Source organism: Phocoena sinus, chromosome 9 (assembly GCF_008692025.1).
Source record: "Phocoena sinus isolate mPhoSin1 chromosome 9, mPhoSin1.pri, whole genome shotgun sequence".
Classification (NCBI taxonomy): Eukaryota; Metazoa; Chordata; class Mammalia; order Artiodactyla; family Phocoenidae; genus Phocoena; species Phocoena sinus.
The window spans coordinates 44,439,121-44,453,472 of record NC_045771.1 but is presented as its reverse complement, the minus strand read 5'-3'; the positions used below and the strand labels follow the sequence as shown (position 1 = coordinate 44,453,472).

Below are 14,352 nucleotides of genomic sequence, written 5' to 3'. Positions count from 1 at the left end.
AGAGGGCAAAAAGATGTCTCTTTACTTTTGACAGGGTTATATAATCTAATTTGGTTATTTAATACAATGAACCTTTTAACTTACTCTGTAATGGCTTTTATTTCATTTAACATCATTAGATTTCTCAGCAGTTATGTAAAATTACACCAAAACCTGTTTTCAAGGTGACCTTTGATTGTCCAGAGAATTATTTTGTTTAAATTATATCTTGTTTAAATAAGACCATCAGCATAAATGTTCTAATATCCATTTACTTTCTAATTGATGAAACTTTATATTAACTTTAGCTATATACAGACTATTATTATAGATATACATTTACTGTATTCAGTCTGTATATTCAAGGACAAAACCTTTGTAAATAATTTTAATCTTATGCCATCAATGCTTCTCTAGAAAGCAAGTGATCAGAATTTTTAGATTTTCAGGTACTACCTTTATTCCAAGTTAGTATTGAAGGAAGATAAATTGTCTTTTGTTCTCCATAGGTGTACTATTACATTTTAAAGTGCTATCACCTGAAATTTAAAAACTTACCAATGCATTTGCAGCTTTTTCAAGACATAAATTCTAATGTCATTTCATGGAAGTGTGTTTAAATATTGACTGCTGACCCTTACGTTCACTGACCTTTTGGCTAGCAGGCACGCGTAAGTGCATTCCTTACTCGGAGGGGTCCATCTGGTTTTAGGTGCAGAATGAAATTTGGAATTTCAGTAGGGACAAACCAAAAGTTTCTTGGATCTTTTTTTTTTTTTCTGGTTTCTTAGAGGCTAGAACTGTCCTTAGGTCAATGCTGTGAGTTATGTTTTTAGAGTTTTTGTTTTTTGATTTTGCCCGTGTGGCTGGTATGGTTGTGATTACCACCAGTTTCTCTGGACCTTACTGATTTTACTACCATTTAGGTTCCAGAAAGCTTTCATCTCCTATCAGGGTTAGCTGGCAAATTTGAGTCTTTCTCTTTGTTTTTTTACTCTATTGGTATGTTAGCATTTTGGTTGTTAGCATTTTCAGGGGCATAGATCAGAGTAGAAGTGGTTGTCCTCCAAGAAATCCTTGCCTGTTAGTTTTTCTCTTTCAACCCTCCACCTTCCAAATGAGGGAGAGAAAGCCAGGGAGAGAAAGGTGGAGGTGAAAATAACATATATATATTATACTGAAGTATAGTTTATTTACAATGTTGTGTTAATTTCTGCTGTACAGCAAAGTGATTCTTATCCATATTTATATATATACACACACATTCTTTTTTATATTCTTTTCCATTATGGTTTATCACAGGATATTGAATATAGTTCCCTGTGCTATGCAGTAGGACCTTGTTGTTTATCCATTCTATATATAATAGTTTGCATCTGCTAACCCCAAACTCCCAATTCATCCCTCCCCAGGAAATAACATATTTTTGATGCTGCTTTTTTTTTTTAATTTTGGAAATTGTCATTGGCTTACTAGGTTCCCTGAAAGTTGTTGAATGATGGACAACCAGGTACCAGTATACATAGTGATGACTCTGAAGACTTAGTTTGAGTACTGTGTCCTTTATCAGCTATGTGATTTTGGGGGAAATTAGTTGAATTTTTTTTTAAAGTTAAGGTGCCTCAGTTGTAAAGTGGAAGTAGAAATACTTCTGTTCTTACAACCTCCGTGTACATTGGTGAATCCTTCTGGACAAAAAACAAACAAATAAATGCACATGTGTAAATATGTATATACATACATACACACAAACATATATTTAGATTAAAAAAATAAATTTATTTATTTATTATTATTATTTTTATTTTTGGCTGTTTTGGGACTTTGTTACTGCGTGCAGGCTTTCTTCAGTAGTTGTGGCACATGGGCTCAGTAGTTGTGGCTTGTGGGCTCTAGAGCACAGGCTCAGTAGTTGTGGCTTGTGGGCTCTAGAGCACAGGCTCAGTAGTTGTGGCACACAGGCTTCGTTGCTACGCAGCATGTGGGATCTTCCCAGGCCAGGGCTCGAACCTGTGTCCCTTGCATTGGCAGGCAGATTCTTAACCACTGTGCCACCAGGGAAGCCCCTATATTTAGATTGTTTTAATCATCTAATATTATCCAGTTTGGGACTATTTCATTTGCTTTGTGATATTTTAAGTTTTTCTTTTAACTTTTGCATTTTTGAACGAATGACAAAGATGCTTCTTAATGGAAAATGTTACATTTGGAATCATTTTTCTTTCTAACACCTCTTTTAATCATAATGTTCTTGCCTGATCACTAGGATATAGCTCTAACTGTATATACTCTAGAAAGCCTAACAACAAGAGAGTAAAATGCGGATAAAGAATCTTTTCTCATTTGGAATGAACTACAAAGTGATTGTAGCACATATGATCTGTTAAATGCAGGGAAAGTATTTTTCTTTGTTTTGAAGGAGATTCTTCTTGGCAGACTTCAAAGAAAACATATTGTCCTATTTACTTGCTGAGAGAAGCTTTAGATCTCTCTATTAAATTAGAACATAATGTATTAGGGGCTTGAATATTTTGAGAGTTGGGACAGAAAATTGAATTGCTTGAAAGTGTGGGGAATTTTTTTCTTAGACACTTTGATTCACGTCTTTGGTCTATCATTGTTATAAATGCAGGGAACTTAACCTCATTTATTTCAGAACTGAAATTGGAGGATTTTGTTGTTATTTAAATAATTACACTTTACTTAGACATAATGGACATAGATAACAATGTCACCCAGGGTAGTATTTCATCTATTGGTATAATCTAGCTGAGACTTAAATTGTTTTAACTGTGCTGTCATTCTGTGTCATCAGTATGCTAATTGTTCATAATACATATGTTTTAGTGCTTTGCCATTTTAAATTTCACTGAAATTGAATTACTTGGAATTGGTAAGAGGATGAGAAGATATTAATATTTTTTAATGTAAACAAATACAAAGCAGTCTTTTTATTTATTTCTTTTTAGGAAGCTTGGGTAATGTGGAACATGGGACCCAATATCAGATCAAATTGATGTATGAACATAATCTTCAGAGAACAGCCTGCAATATGACTTATGGATCATTTGGTGGTGTAAAAGGTAATTTGCATTTAATCATGAGTGTGCTATTGTAAGGACCAGAATATTTGGCCATATAAAAATGGAGAATTTTGTGGTATGAATCTTAGAGAGAGTTAAACATATTTTATTGAAACCTTTATATTCAAATACTTGGGCAAAGTGATAAAAAAAGAAAACTTTAAACACTGAATGAGTTTGATTTTCATATAACCAGCACTTTTATGTGGTCTACAGAGACATTTCTAAAACTGTCTTTTCTTTCCATTTTGTCTTTTATACATGAACTGACTGAAATTGAGCTTTTCTGTGGTGGAACTGTGTGCCTGCCTCTCTCAGTGGAAGAAGGGGTTGATCTCTTCATTGATGGGGGTCCCGGCTCTACTTAGGCAGGGTATAGGCAGGGTGAAGCTGTAGACCCGTCTCCACCTAATCCACCTCCAGGGCCACTGTACAGGGTTGTGCGGATTGTTTCTAAACCAGGGCACCTGGACCAGGGGCGTGTGGAGACTGAAGTGCAGACCTGATCCTGCTCATCAAGCCATGTTCTCTGGCCTGGAATAAACATCCCCAGAGGAAGGGTGCCTTTCCTAAATTTCACAAAGGCATTACCTTTACGAAGTACTGGCCCGGTGAGGCTGGGTTTCTCCCACCCTGGTGGTATCTCTTTCTAATTAGCACAAGGTCTACCACCCTAGTTCCAGAGTTTCTGAGTTACCAAGGCTTGGTGCTTGCTTGTGTTTACTGTTGCTTGTGGTGTGAGAGAATAATTTACAATCCAACTCCTCTCGCTTCACTGTGACAGGGTGATAGAGGAGCTGCTGGTGTTGAAATAAGGATAGGAAGCCAGGTGTCGACACCTGTGTGATTGTGTGTGTGTGTGTGTGGCACTTGATGAACAAGTAACTAGGGATTTTATAATATAGCTTTGGGCTCAAGTTTTTATGAGTTTATTGTTTAACTATTGTGTTAATAAAAAGTAGGCTACCTATGTTAGATTTTGCTTTAGTGACACAAAGAATGTATTTTGGAAGCATCCTTCATTCATGTGAACTCACTCTTTTCGTATATAGAGGTAAAGGCAAGAATATTTTGGGTGGTAATGTACAAATAAATGTTTTGTGTAATTAAAGTGATATGAGACAAAACACTTGGCTGGATTGCAGTATTGCTTACCTTGAGTAACAGGAATGTTTGGATTATTTGAAGAATATGGGAGATGTCTAGAGTTAGATGAAGAGAGGAGAGAAAAAGCTAAAATTTGATGAGAGGCTAACTTCTGTGAGGTGTCCCCTCCCAACTTCAGCTGTTAGAACTGATTTCCACTGTTCTTTAAAAAAATGTCTGATATGATCGGGGGACCTAGGTCTCCCCTGTTTAATTAACTATTTTCAATGTTCTTTCCCCTACTAAATCCCCAAAAGAAAAATGGCTAAATTTTATACATCTGGAGTAAAAAAAGTTATTATATGAGGAAAAAGTGCTTTGGCTAAATGAAAGTAAGTTTTTATTTTTTGGTACCATCAAGACATTTATTTATTTTAAAATTTATTATTTTTTTTTATTTTTGGCTGTGTTGGGTCTTTGTTGCTGTGTGCAGGCTTTCTCTTGTTGCGGCAAGCGGGGGCCACTCTTTGCCGCGGTACGCAGGCTTTTCATTACAGTGGCCTCTCCTGCTGTGGAGCACGGGCTCTAGGCATGCGGGCTTCAGCAGTTGTGGCTCGCGGGCTCAGTAGCTGTGGCGCACGGGCTTAGTTGCTCCGAGGCATGTGGAATCTTCCCGGACCAGGGCTCGATCCTCTGTCCCCTGCATTAGCAGGCAGATTCTCAACCACTGTGCCACCAGGGAAGCCCTATTTTTAACAAGACAATTCATTAGGTCACATGTCAAATGTTATCTTACATTGATTGCACTGTACTTTTAGTTTTATTACCAGATCAAGTTAACCCAATTAAAATAAAGTTTTAAATAAATTAAATAAAAAAGAAATTCCTTGCTTTTGTGTGATATTTTTGCTATATTCAGTAATGGACTTTCAAAGTAATTAGAGTTGCTACTAGTTTTGAAAAGAATAGGTAACTTTGTACTTGTATATCTTCTCTTAGTTCTTAAATTATGCCTTACATTTAAAAAGTACCTTTTGAAAAAGCAAGAGGTTATTATAACGTATCTTACTTTCCTGTGGTTAAGCAGGATATTTCCCAATTTGAAACAGAGAGATATACGAGTAGCAGAAGCAATTATTCTGTTTCATGGGTTTGAGACACTTGCATAATATCACTGAGGTATCTAAAAGGAAACATGAAAAAGTAATGGGGTGGTAAAGTAGTAAAAATTAGCCTTTTGGGGGGATTGGCACGGGGAATGGGGAGTTACTGCTAATGGTTACAAGGTTTCTTTTTGGGATGATGAAAATGAACTCAAATTAGATTATGGTGATAGTTGCACAGCTCTATAAATACACTGAAAACTACTGAGTTGTATACTTTTAAGGGGTGGTAAGTAAATTATATCTTAATTGTAATACTGTTAAAAAATTATCCATGGGATAAAACTTGCTGCTATAGAGGTGATAGTGCAGTCTGTACATCCTACATGGCTTGTGGCCATGTAAAATTTTACAATACTCTTATAAAGCAGGTTGGCTGTTAAGAACTGTGAAAATGTTCCTGAATGCTGATATGTGGTTTACAGGAATGTATACATGTAAATATGTAAGTGGGAAAAATGTAAAAAAAAAAAATGTAAATATACATTTACAGGAATGTATATTAGGAAGTGATCCTCCCTTCCTTCCTTTTGTATATACATGCATTTATTTGTAATATAGAAAAATTAGAAGTGATCTAAATGAGTAACAGAGGAGAATGATTAAGTAAGTTTTGATGCATAGATTCAGTGGGTTATTATGAAGCTGTTGAGATTGTTTGGTTTGCTGAAATGAACGTCTTTGAATATAAATCTTTGCCCATGTTTCTTATTATTTTCCTAGGATAGAATGTAGAAGTGGAGTTATTGAGTCAGAAGGGTACAAAATACTTTTTTCTCAAAAAAGCACTCCTGCAAACTATATAAATATATTGTAAAAAGTACAGAATTTAGGAAGAAGAAAGTAGAAGTCACCCCAAGAAATGCACATTTCAAAAGAAAGCCTATTTTCTAAGCCTGATGCTGCTACTGTGTGTCTGATGTGCACCTTTACAGGAGAGAGAGCGGGTCAATCTTTTAATCTGAAAACTTCCCTAGGCTTGATCACTTGATCTGAGTTTTTTTTTTTTTTTTTAATCTGAGTTTAAAAAAGGAAATTGAAAAATTTTTGTCTTCTACCTTCCTCTGTATTTAAGATGTCTTCTTGTGGAATTATTAAGTTGGGTAATCGTGTCAGTAGTCCTCAAGAAAGGAATTAAGCAAAAAGAAAACCTAGCAGCATTTTAAACAAATGTGTTTAAAGTACTGATAGGCAGAGGGAGTTTATTTGGTATGTGTATCAGAATGAACTACCACTAGATGGCAGTCCTCTACAACCTTGGGCTTTAGTTGGGTCTCCCTTTGAATACAGAGGTATGGTAAAAAATCACTAACGGAGGAATTTTTATCCCAAATAATACTTTGCCTTTTACTAAAAATAAATGTAACTTAAGAAGAGCAATGGAGTGGTTCTTAACAAAATTAATTATTATAGGTAATATCTCAGAATATAATGTAAAAATGCTTTCTAGCTGTTTTTATCAAATTTTAATTTGCATCCAAATTGTAAAGGGATCATGATAAAATTGTAGGTTCTGGCTCTGTAAGTCTGGAATTGGACCTGAGAGTTTGAATTTCTGACAGTCTCCCAACCGATGCCAAGTTGCAGAGATCTAGAGCTTTGCTGCCACGCTGCATCTACTGAGTGCTTGTTCTGTACCAGGCACTGTCCTAAGGGCTTTATAGGTTGAGTAACTTAAGATATACTTAGTAAATGGTAGAGGAGGGATTCCAACCCAGGCTCTCTGCTTCTAGAATCTTATGGCGTTAACCATACTATACTGGGCTATCTAGGCTATGAGTAAATTTGCTTTCTCCCTGATTCAGGAAAAAAACTTTCCAATCAGAAAGATGTGTACTTGGTTTGGCTAAAGATGGTGCATAACTTTGGTTCTGCACAGATTATGGAAAACATGTTGAGTAATTTCTGGGTCAGATATTTGCTTTCTCAATTTCATTTCTTTGGTTGATACTTTGGTTTATAAGAAAAGTACCCCCTAAAATAATCAGAGAGTTTATATGTGTGTGGAGGTAATATATTATTTGAAATTAGCACAAGAGTAATTACTGTTTTTTTCTAACCCTTTTTTGTTTGCTTGCTTGTTAGGAAAACCTTTCAAAAATACCCTTTATACATTTGCAAAAACTCAAAGGTGCATTCATTTGATGCCATAAGTTTTGGTTTTACCTCAAGCTATGTTGCAATGTCTATTAACGAGAAAAAAGTGCTAAAGAAATAGGAAATCTAGTTTTATGAACTACTTGAAGAATATTTGCCTAGTAGCTTCCATTATTCGAACTACTACCTGCCATTCCAGAATTTAAGTAAAAATTCTTTCCACATTATAGTTTTTAGAAGGAAATGATTGAAATGTGCGATATTAGTGGCTATATTGGGCTTTTTTTTTTTACAGAGGGATGTGGGAGATGTGTTTGAAGTTTAAAATGTTTATAGTTTCTTTGATTTTATTCTAAGCTGCTTTTTTGAAGGAACATGTGACTCTGGGTTTTTGTAAATATGGTAGTTTATCTATGCTTTTAATACTATTGACAAATTAATGCTTACAAAATTTAGTGAGTGACATAAGTATGGACAATCAAATTATAGTTTGGAAATATATGAAATCAATTTTGAAAAGGTGGATTTGAATTGATTTAAAAATATGTTACTAAAATTGGTGTTATTTATTTTGTTTGGTAATTTGAATTCTACTTGTTTTTGAAAAAAGGAACAAGTGATATGTCTGCCAGATTTTCCTCTGCTTTTGTTTCATTGTGTCACTACAACTTCCAATGGTTTTTGACATGATACTTTACCTAATTAAGATAAGCTTGCCATTTCAGAATAGTATTTGGAAAAGGACATCATTAATGTTTACTGATAAAAACCCAGTGGTGGAATGAAGAAGGAACATTATTGTTTTAAGGTCAACAACTGTGTATACCTAGTTTGGTAAAATATGATACTTTATGTAGTCTATGTAATGTATCTTGCTACTATCAAGATAAATTTGAGCTAGAATTTCCTTTACTCATAATGTGACTTATAGACCCTATAGTTAGTTGCATCCTCAATTACCCAAAATTTATCCTGTAGGGCTGAGACAGGTTGATGAACCTTATAATGTATAGGAGTCTTTCAAATGTGTGACAACGACAGTGGGAAGAAATAGTTGATTTGTTGGAGATATATGGGAACTTTCAGGGACTAGAGCAAGTGTGGTAATTGCATCATCTCTCTCTGTGTGTCTGTTTGTCCGTCCATCCATTCATTCATCCATCCATCCATCCATTCATCCCTCCATCCATCCATCCATCCATCCAATGCCCATTTACTGAGAGTCTTCTGAATGCCCAGGCACTATACTAGTTTCTCAGAGTAGAAAGATTATAAAGTCTTTGAGGAGTCTTCGAGGACACAAGATGAAATCTTGATCTGATGAACAAAATGCCTTCCATGATATTTTGTTGAAAAATTTAACTTGAATACATTTTTATTTGAAAAATTACACTGGATTATGATGGGCCAGTTTTGTTCCTTAAAACTTTTTCCCATTACATAATTTGTGCTTTTTAGTCCATGCTGAATTATTGCCATCTCTTCATAATGAATTGTGGTTTATTAAAAAGAAAGAATCTATAATACTTCAATAGTGATTATGACCACCATCTGGTTCTTTATTCAATTTTTAACCTTCTCCAACATTTTGCTTCTTTGCTCTTTTTTTTATACTTATCTTCCATTTATTTATTCATTCTATCTATCTATCTATAATTTTACTGTGGTAAGAAAAATTAACATGAAATCTACTTTTTAAATAGATTTAAAAAAATTGAGGTATAATTGACATACAGTATATTAGCTTCGCGTGTACAATAGAATGATCTGATATTTGTATCTCTTAACAGATTTAAAATCATATAACACAGTATTGTTATGTATAATCTGCTCTAATTTTTAAAATTAATTTTCTTGATCATAAATTTTTGTTTTTCATGAGAGTATATTTTGAGCTTACCTGGTAATAGACAACTCAAGACTTAAAAAAATGTTGCCATCAAAACCCAAAACTTCCCAATTTCTGTATAGGTCACAATTGTGCTTTTCCACTGGATGTGATTCTTTTCTCTTTCGAATCTTGCCTTTGGTACAACTGAGAATTCTTTTGATTGCAGTTGACAGTTGGCTTAAGCAAGAGTATGAAATTTACTGGCTCTCATCATCTGGGCCTTCAACGTGATCAGATCTGGTTTCTCTCTTTTCATCTCTTGCTTCCATTTCCTTGGACAGGCTATATCCCCCTGGTTACAAGATGGCTATAGCAGCTCTAAATTTTACTTCTCAGATTCTAGTCCATGTGAAAAAGTGCCTGCTTTCCTCCCAGAAGGCTCAGCAAAGTTCTCTTTCCAAGTCAGTGGCTCTGGTTGGGCATCTCTGAACTGTTAATCTCACCAGAGTAATGTGATTACACTTGGGCTAGAGTTACTTTTGCTGAAGATATAGTGAATTCTCCTTTTACAAATAAGATTGAGAGTGGGGTGGGGTGGATCTTCGGGGGAATATCAGTGAATAATTAACTGTGGTGAGTTTGAGGATTTCAGAGCTGGTCAAGGAAAGACTATGAGATGGCAGTAGCACACAATGAGCATCTTTTGGGTGGTGCTTTGACAGGATTTCTTATGAGGGGAAGTCCCTTGCAGCAGGAGATCTTCCAGAGACAGTGACACGGGACCACCACCCAGAAGGGGAAGAGGGCAAGGAAACTCCCAGGGGAGGCGGAAGTTCGAGTGGGGCTTATGTGTCTAGGTGAAGTTGCTCAGATGCAGGATTGTGAGTCTCTGTCAGGGAGCTGTGAAGGGCAGCCATGACATGGAGCCTTTTATAGCCCCAGGATTTGTCTTATATGTGGCTAGCAGGTGTTAGGTGCAGTTTCACAGGGTATGCAAAGAACGTACACTCTAAATGGGTAAAGATATGCTAATTTGGGCTATATTTAAAGCAGTTGGAGGTGTGAACATTTGAGTTCTGTATCTATCTGTGGGTTTTGAGTTCACTGTCAGCCTGCTGTGAGGAAGTAAACAATGTAGGGTAACGTGCCTTTCCTTTAAAATGGCAAAAAGTTTCACATGTTGATTTTAAACCTATGCACATTTTATATTCTGGGAAAGCTGTCTTGAGGTGCACATAGAGTGTGTCCAGTCACACCTCAGATCTTTGGTAACATTGTCTGCTGGTGGATGGGGAGTATCCTGTATCAGTACTCTGGGACTGATGGGGAGCATGTGTGACAGCACTTCTGACGGTCATCGATGCCCGCTGCTGATTCTCGGTTCTGTTTTTTCATCATCTGTCTTTCATATGTTATCTTCCCCTTTCTCTCTCTCCCTGCCTTTTTTTTATCTTTTTTTTTTTTTTTTCTTGTGGTAAGCGGGCCTCTCACTGCTGTGGCTTCTCCCGCTGCGGAGCACAGGCTCCGGACGCGCAGGCTCAGCGGCCATGGCTCACGGGCCCAGCCGCTCCGCGGCATGTGGGATCTTCCCGGACCGGGGCACGAACCCGTGTCCCCTGCATCGGCAGGCAGACTCTCAACCACTGCGCCACCAGGGAAGCCTTCCCTGCCTTTTTTTATAGTGCGTTTGTGGAATTCCCAGGGCAGTCTCTCTATCTTCTGAAGTGTAGACAGGTCAACTCTGTCTGGGTCAGTTTGCTTTTTTACGATGCTGTGAATTTTACTTGCCTTTACTCCTACCCAACCAGAGATGAGTTTGTTTCCTTTCTTTCTTTTTATTTTTTGCGGTACACGGGGCCTCTCACTGTTGTGGCCTCTCCCGTTGCGGAGCACAGGCTCTGGAGGCGCAGGCTCAGCGGCCATGGCTCATGGGCCCAGCCACTCCGCGGCATGTGGGATCCTCCCGGACTGGGGCACGAACCTGTGTCCCCTGCATCGGCAGGCGGACTCTCAACCACTGCGCCACCAGGGAAGCCCTGTTTTCCTTTCTGATACACTGTTTTGAGGGCTAGATGTTGCTCAGGGAGTATCTGTGGCTATGGCAGCCATACTGGACCATCCAGCCTCAGCCCTGGCTTTTGTGGTTTTGTTCGTCTTGGATCACTGTTTACTCCACCTGGATGGTCTCTAACTTGTTATCTTGGAAGGTGGGAGGGTATTCTTGGCTTTGGATTTTTCTCTGTGCTGACTTCCTCCCCCACGCCTCCTCTTCCCCCCCCCCCCCCCCCCCCCCCGCCTCCTTCTGGCTCCTTGCGGGTATGTGTGAGACTTCTCTAGCCCATCTTGCCCTCCCCATCCTCCCCATCATTGTTGGAGATATTTAGTGTGGCTGCTATTCTTACAGTCTGTGGCCTTTACTGTTGTTTTTCTTTTGGCAGAAAACACCAACATGGTAAAATTTGTTTTTCTTATCTGATAGAAAGGGAATGTGGTAAAGGTAGAGGTTTTGTTAATCTGGGCATTTCCATTTCTCCAGGCTGTCTATATCCCTTCTGGATCTGTCTTTCCCTAAATTTGGGAGTTTTAGTAAGGTTTCAGAATTTTGTTTATTCATAACCTCACCACCCCTCCTCCTTATGTGGAGTTTGGATTTAGCACCTTCAAAAATGCACTAAGTCTAGCCCTGAAGATTCTTGGAAACATCTACGTTTCTTGATTGTCACCATTTTTCAAAGGTTATGGCATGAAGTTGTGTTCCTTCTTTTGTTCCACTGCTGCTGGTGTATGTTTACTATTCTTTATATCATTTAATTATTTATTTGTTTGTTTAGTCCACAGTGTTACATTTTTGAAAGGGTTTTTTGAAAGTAGTCCCTGGACTGCCAGATTTGATGAACGGATGTTTATTATAAAAATTCTTCTGGATTCAACAGTTCAGTTGTTTGGATGATTCTGGTAGACTCCTGGATAGATGATCTTTTATTTTATTTCTATTATTTGAGCTATTTATTTAGTACAGATTAATTTCTTTGTACTTGGTGTGAACGTCTTTTTGCCAGATTGTTCTTGGCTTTTAAACTGTGGGTTCTTGGCTTTTAAATTGTGTGTGTGTGTGTTTTAATGTGGTCAAATCGTTCCTTTCCTGTTGAATTTATTCTATTTGTTCTAAGCTTAGAAAGATCTCTCCTTTGCAGAGTTTTGATGTTTCTGTCTTCTGTAGTTTGATTTTCCAACAGGCATTTTTATATTTATTTATAGAGAAGACTATATGGAGAGAGCTAATATTTATTATCTTCTTTATGTTGTGCTATTGCATTTAACCCTGTAAGATAGGTGACTTAATTACCATTTCCCAGATTGGGAAACAGAAGCTCACAGACCATAAGTGTCTTGCTGCAAATCATACCTGGACAGAGGGAGGCCTTGAATCCAGAGCTATCTGATTTGTGGACTTAAAAAAATTATTCACAATCTAACAGTTGAGAGGTTATGTTTTATTTGGTGGGAGTTTTAAGGACTTCAGGTCCGGCAGACAACATCTCAAGTAACCCTGAGAAAATGGCTCCGAGGAGGCAATGGGGGGAGCCAGGTTATACGGACATTTTGAAACAAAGGGCAAGTAGTTGGGAACATCAAAAGATCATTGTTAATTAAAGAAAACCAGATATCCCAAGTTAAGGAATTTAACGCTTTTCTGTGTGTGGGAAGATGCAAGAGTCTGGACTTACTGAAATCATTCCTTTGATATGCACCTCAGCTGTCTGGGGCCAGTATCCTGTATTTTTACATCCTGAGTTTCCTCAGGGCTCACCGTAGGGAGTGGCTGCAGTCTGATGGCTGCTAGATGGCAGGTATTCTTTCCTTCCTGAGTTTCCTCAGGGCTCACTGGCTCACGTTGGAGGGCTGCATTTGCTGATGACTGTGACATCCTTTGTTTATTGATATGGCAGGAACTCTTCCATTTCTCAGATTCTAAAGCCTATGTTATTTCTAATACATTACCTCTTATTTAATTGCCTTCCTAGTTAGAGAAAGGATTTATGTGAACCGTGAGAGAGGCAGGAGAAGGAGGCTTTTCTGTAAGCTTAATGAGGGCAGAGACCATATTTTTTGTTCACCATCGTGTGTCTATAATGTCTTGCACAGTCCTCGGCACTTAGTGGGCTAAATAAGTATTTGTTGAGTGAATGAACCAAAATACCCATGTAACTGAGCAGGGCCGATGTCATACACATCAGGCTTTCAAGGTTATTTTTCAGAAAAAAATGTTAGCCCGGTGCCCTCATTCTAGCCAACTTCTGAGTTTTGTTTTCTTCTTTAACAAGCACGTGTTGACCACCTACTACAGTGCATGGGTCATTGTAGTTACTGTTAACCACCGTAGTGGTAAAAGTGGAAGTGATTACTTGGGCTTCCTGGATTCACCTTTGCTCAAATTATTTCTCAATATGCCAGTGAGGCAGCACTTATACAAGATAAACTTACCAATAGAAATAATCAGTTTTTTCATCTACTTGGGGTTGTGTTTCTATACATTATTGATCCTTTTGTTATTAATATGTTTTTCAGCATAAAACGTGATATTCAAAATTATTTGAGTGTTTGTAATAATGTTCACAAATCAAAAAGTTTTTATTTTTCAAAAATTATTTAAATTCTTTAATATTTAGTATAAAAGACATTTCTTCTCTTTAACCTTTTTATCTCTCTTCTTTTTGTGCCTTGTGAAAGCTCATTTTCCTGTAATTCTTGCAGTTCTTTTATTTTACTTTGATTTTTTCAGTCAAATAGAACTTCAAAAAATAGAATTTTTATCAAGGAAAGGTTAATGTCAGAGTGTAGACATAATATGGGCATGGTATAGATTATAAAAGTCTGACAGCACAGTAGTCCCACGTTTGTGACTGAGGTGGAAAGAAAATACTATATATAAAAGGTTCAGTATGTTTGGGAATATAATTGTCAGTAAAGGAGGCGAACAGATTTTACCAATAATATATATGAGCATGGTGGAATATTTTTTAAATCATAAAATGACTTCTATAAGCTTGTATGGGATTATATTGTCACATAAATAAAAATTCATGAATTCTTGGGAATAAAAAGCCCGCCA

At 37.2% G+C, this 14,352-nt stretch overlaps 1 protein-coding gene across 1 annotated transcript in view; it reads left to right on the top strand.

The window, feature by feature from the left end:
* Window positions 1-14,352, top strand: part of BBS9 (Bardet-Biedl syndrome 9) — a 454,814-nt gene that overhangs the window by 18,442 nt on the left and 422,020 nt on the right. Inside the window, 1 exon segment of the mRNA XM_032643444.1 lies at window positions 2,949-3,062. Coding sequence (XP_032499335.1) covers window positions 2,949-3,062 — 114 coding nt within the window.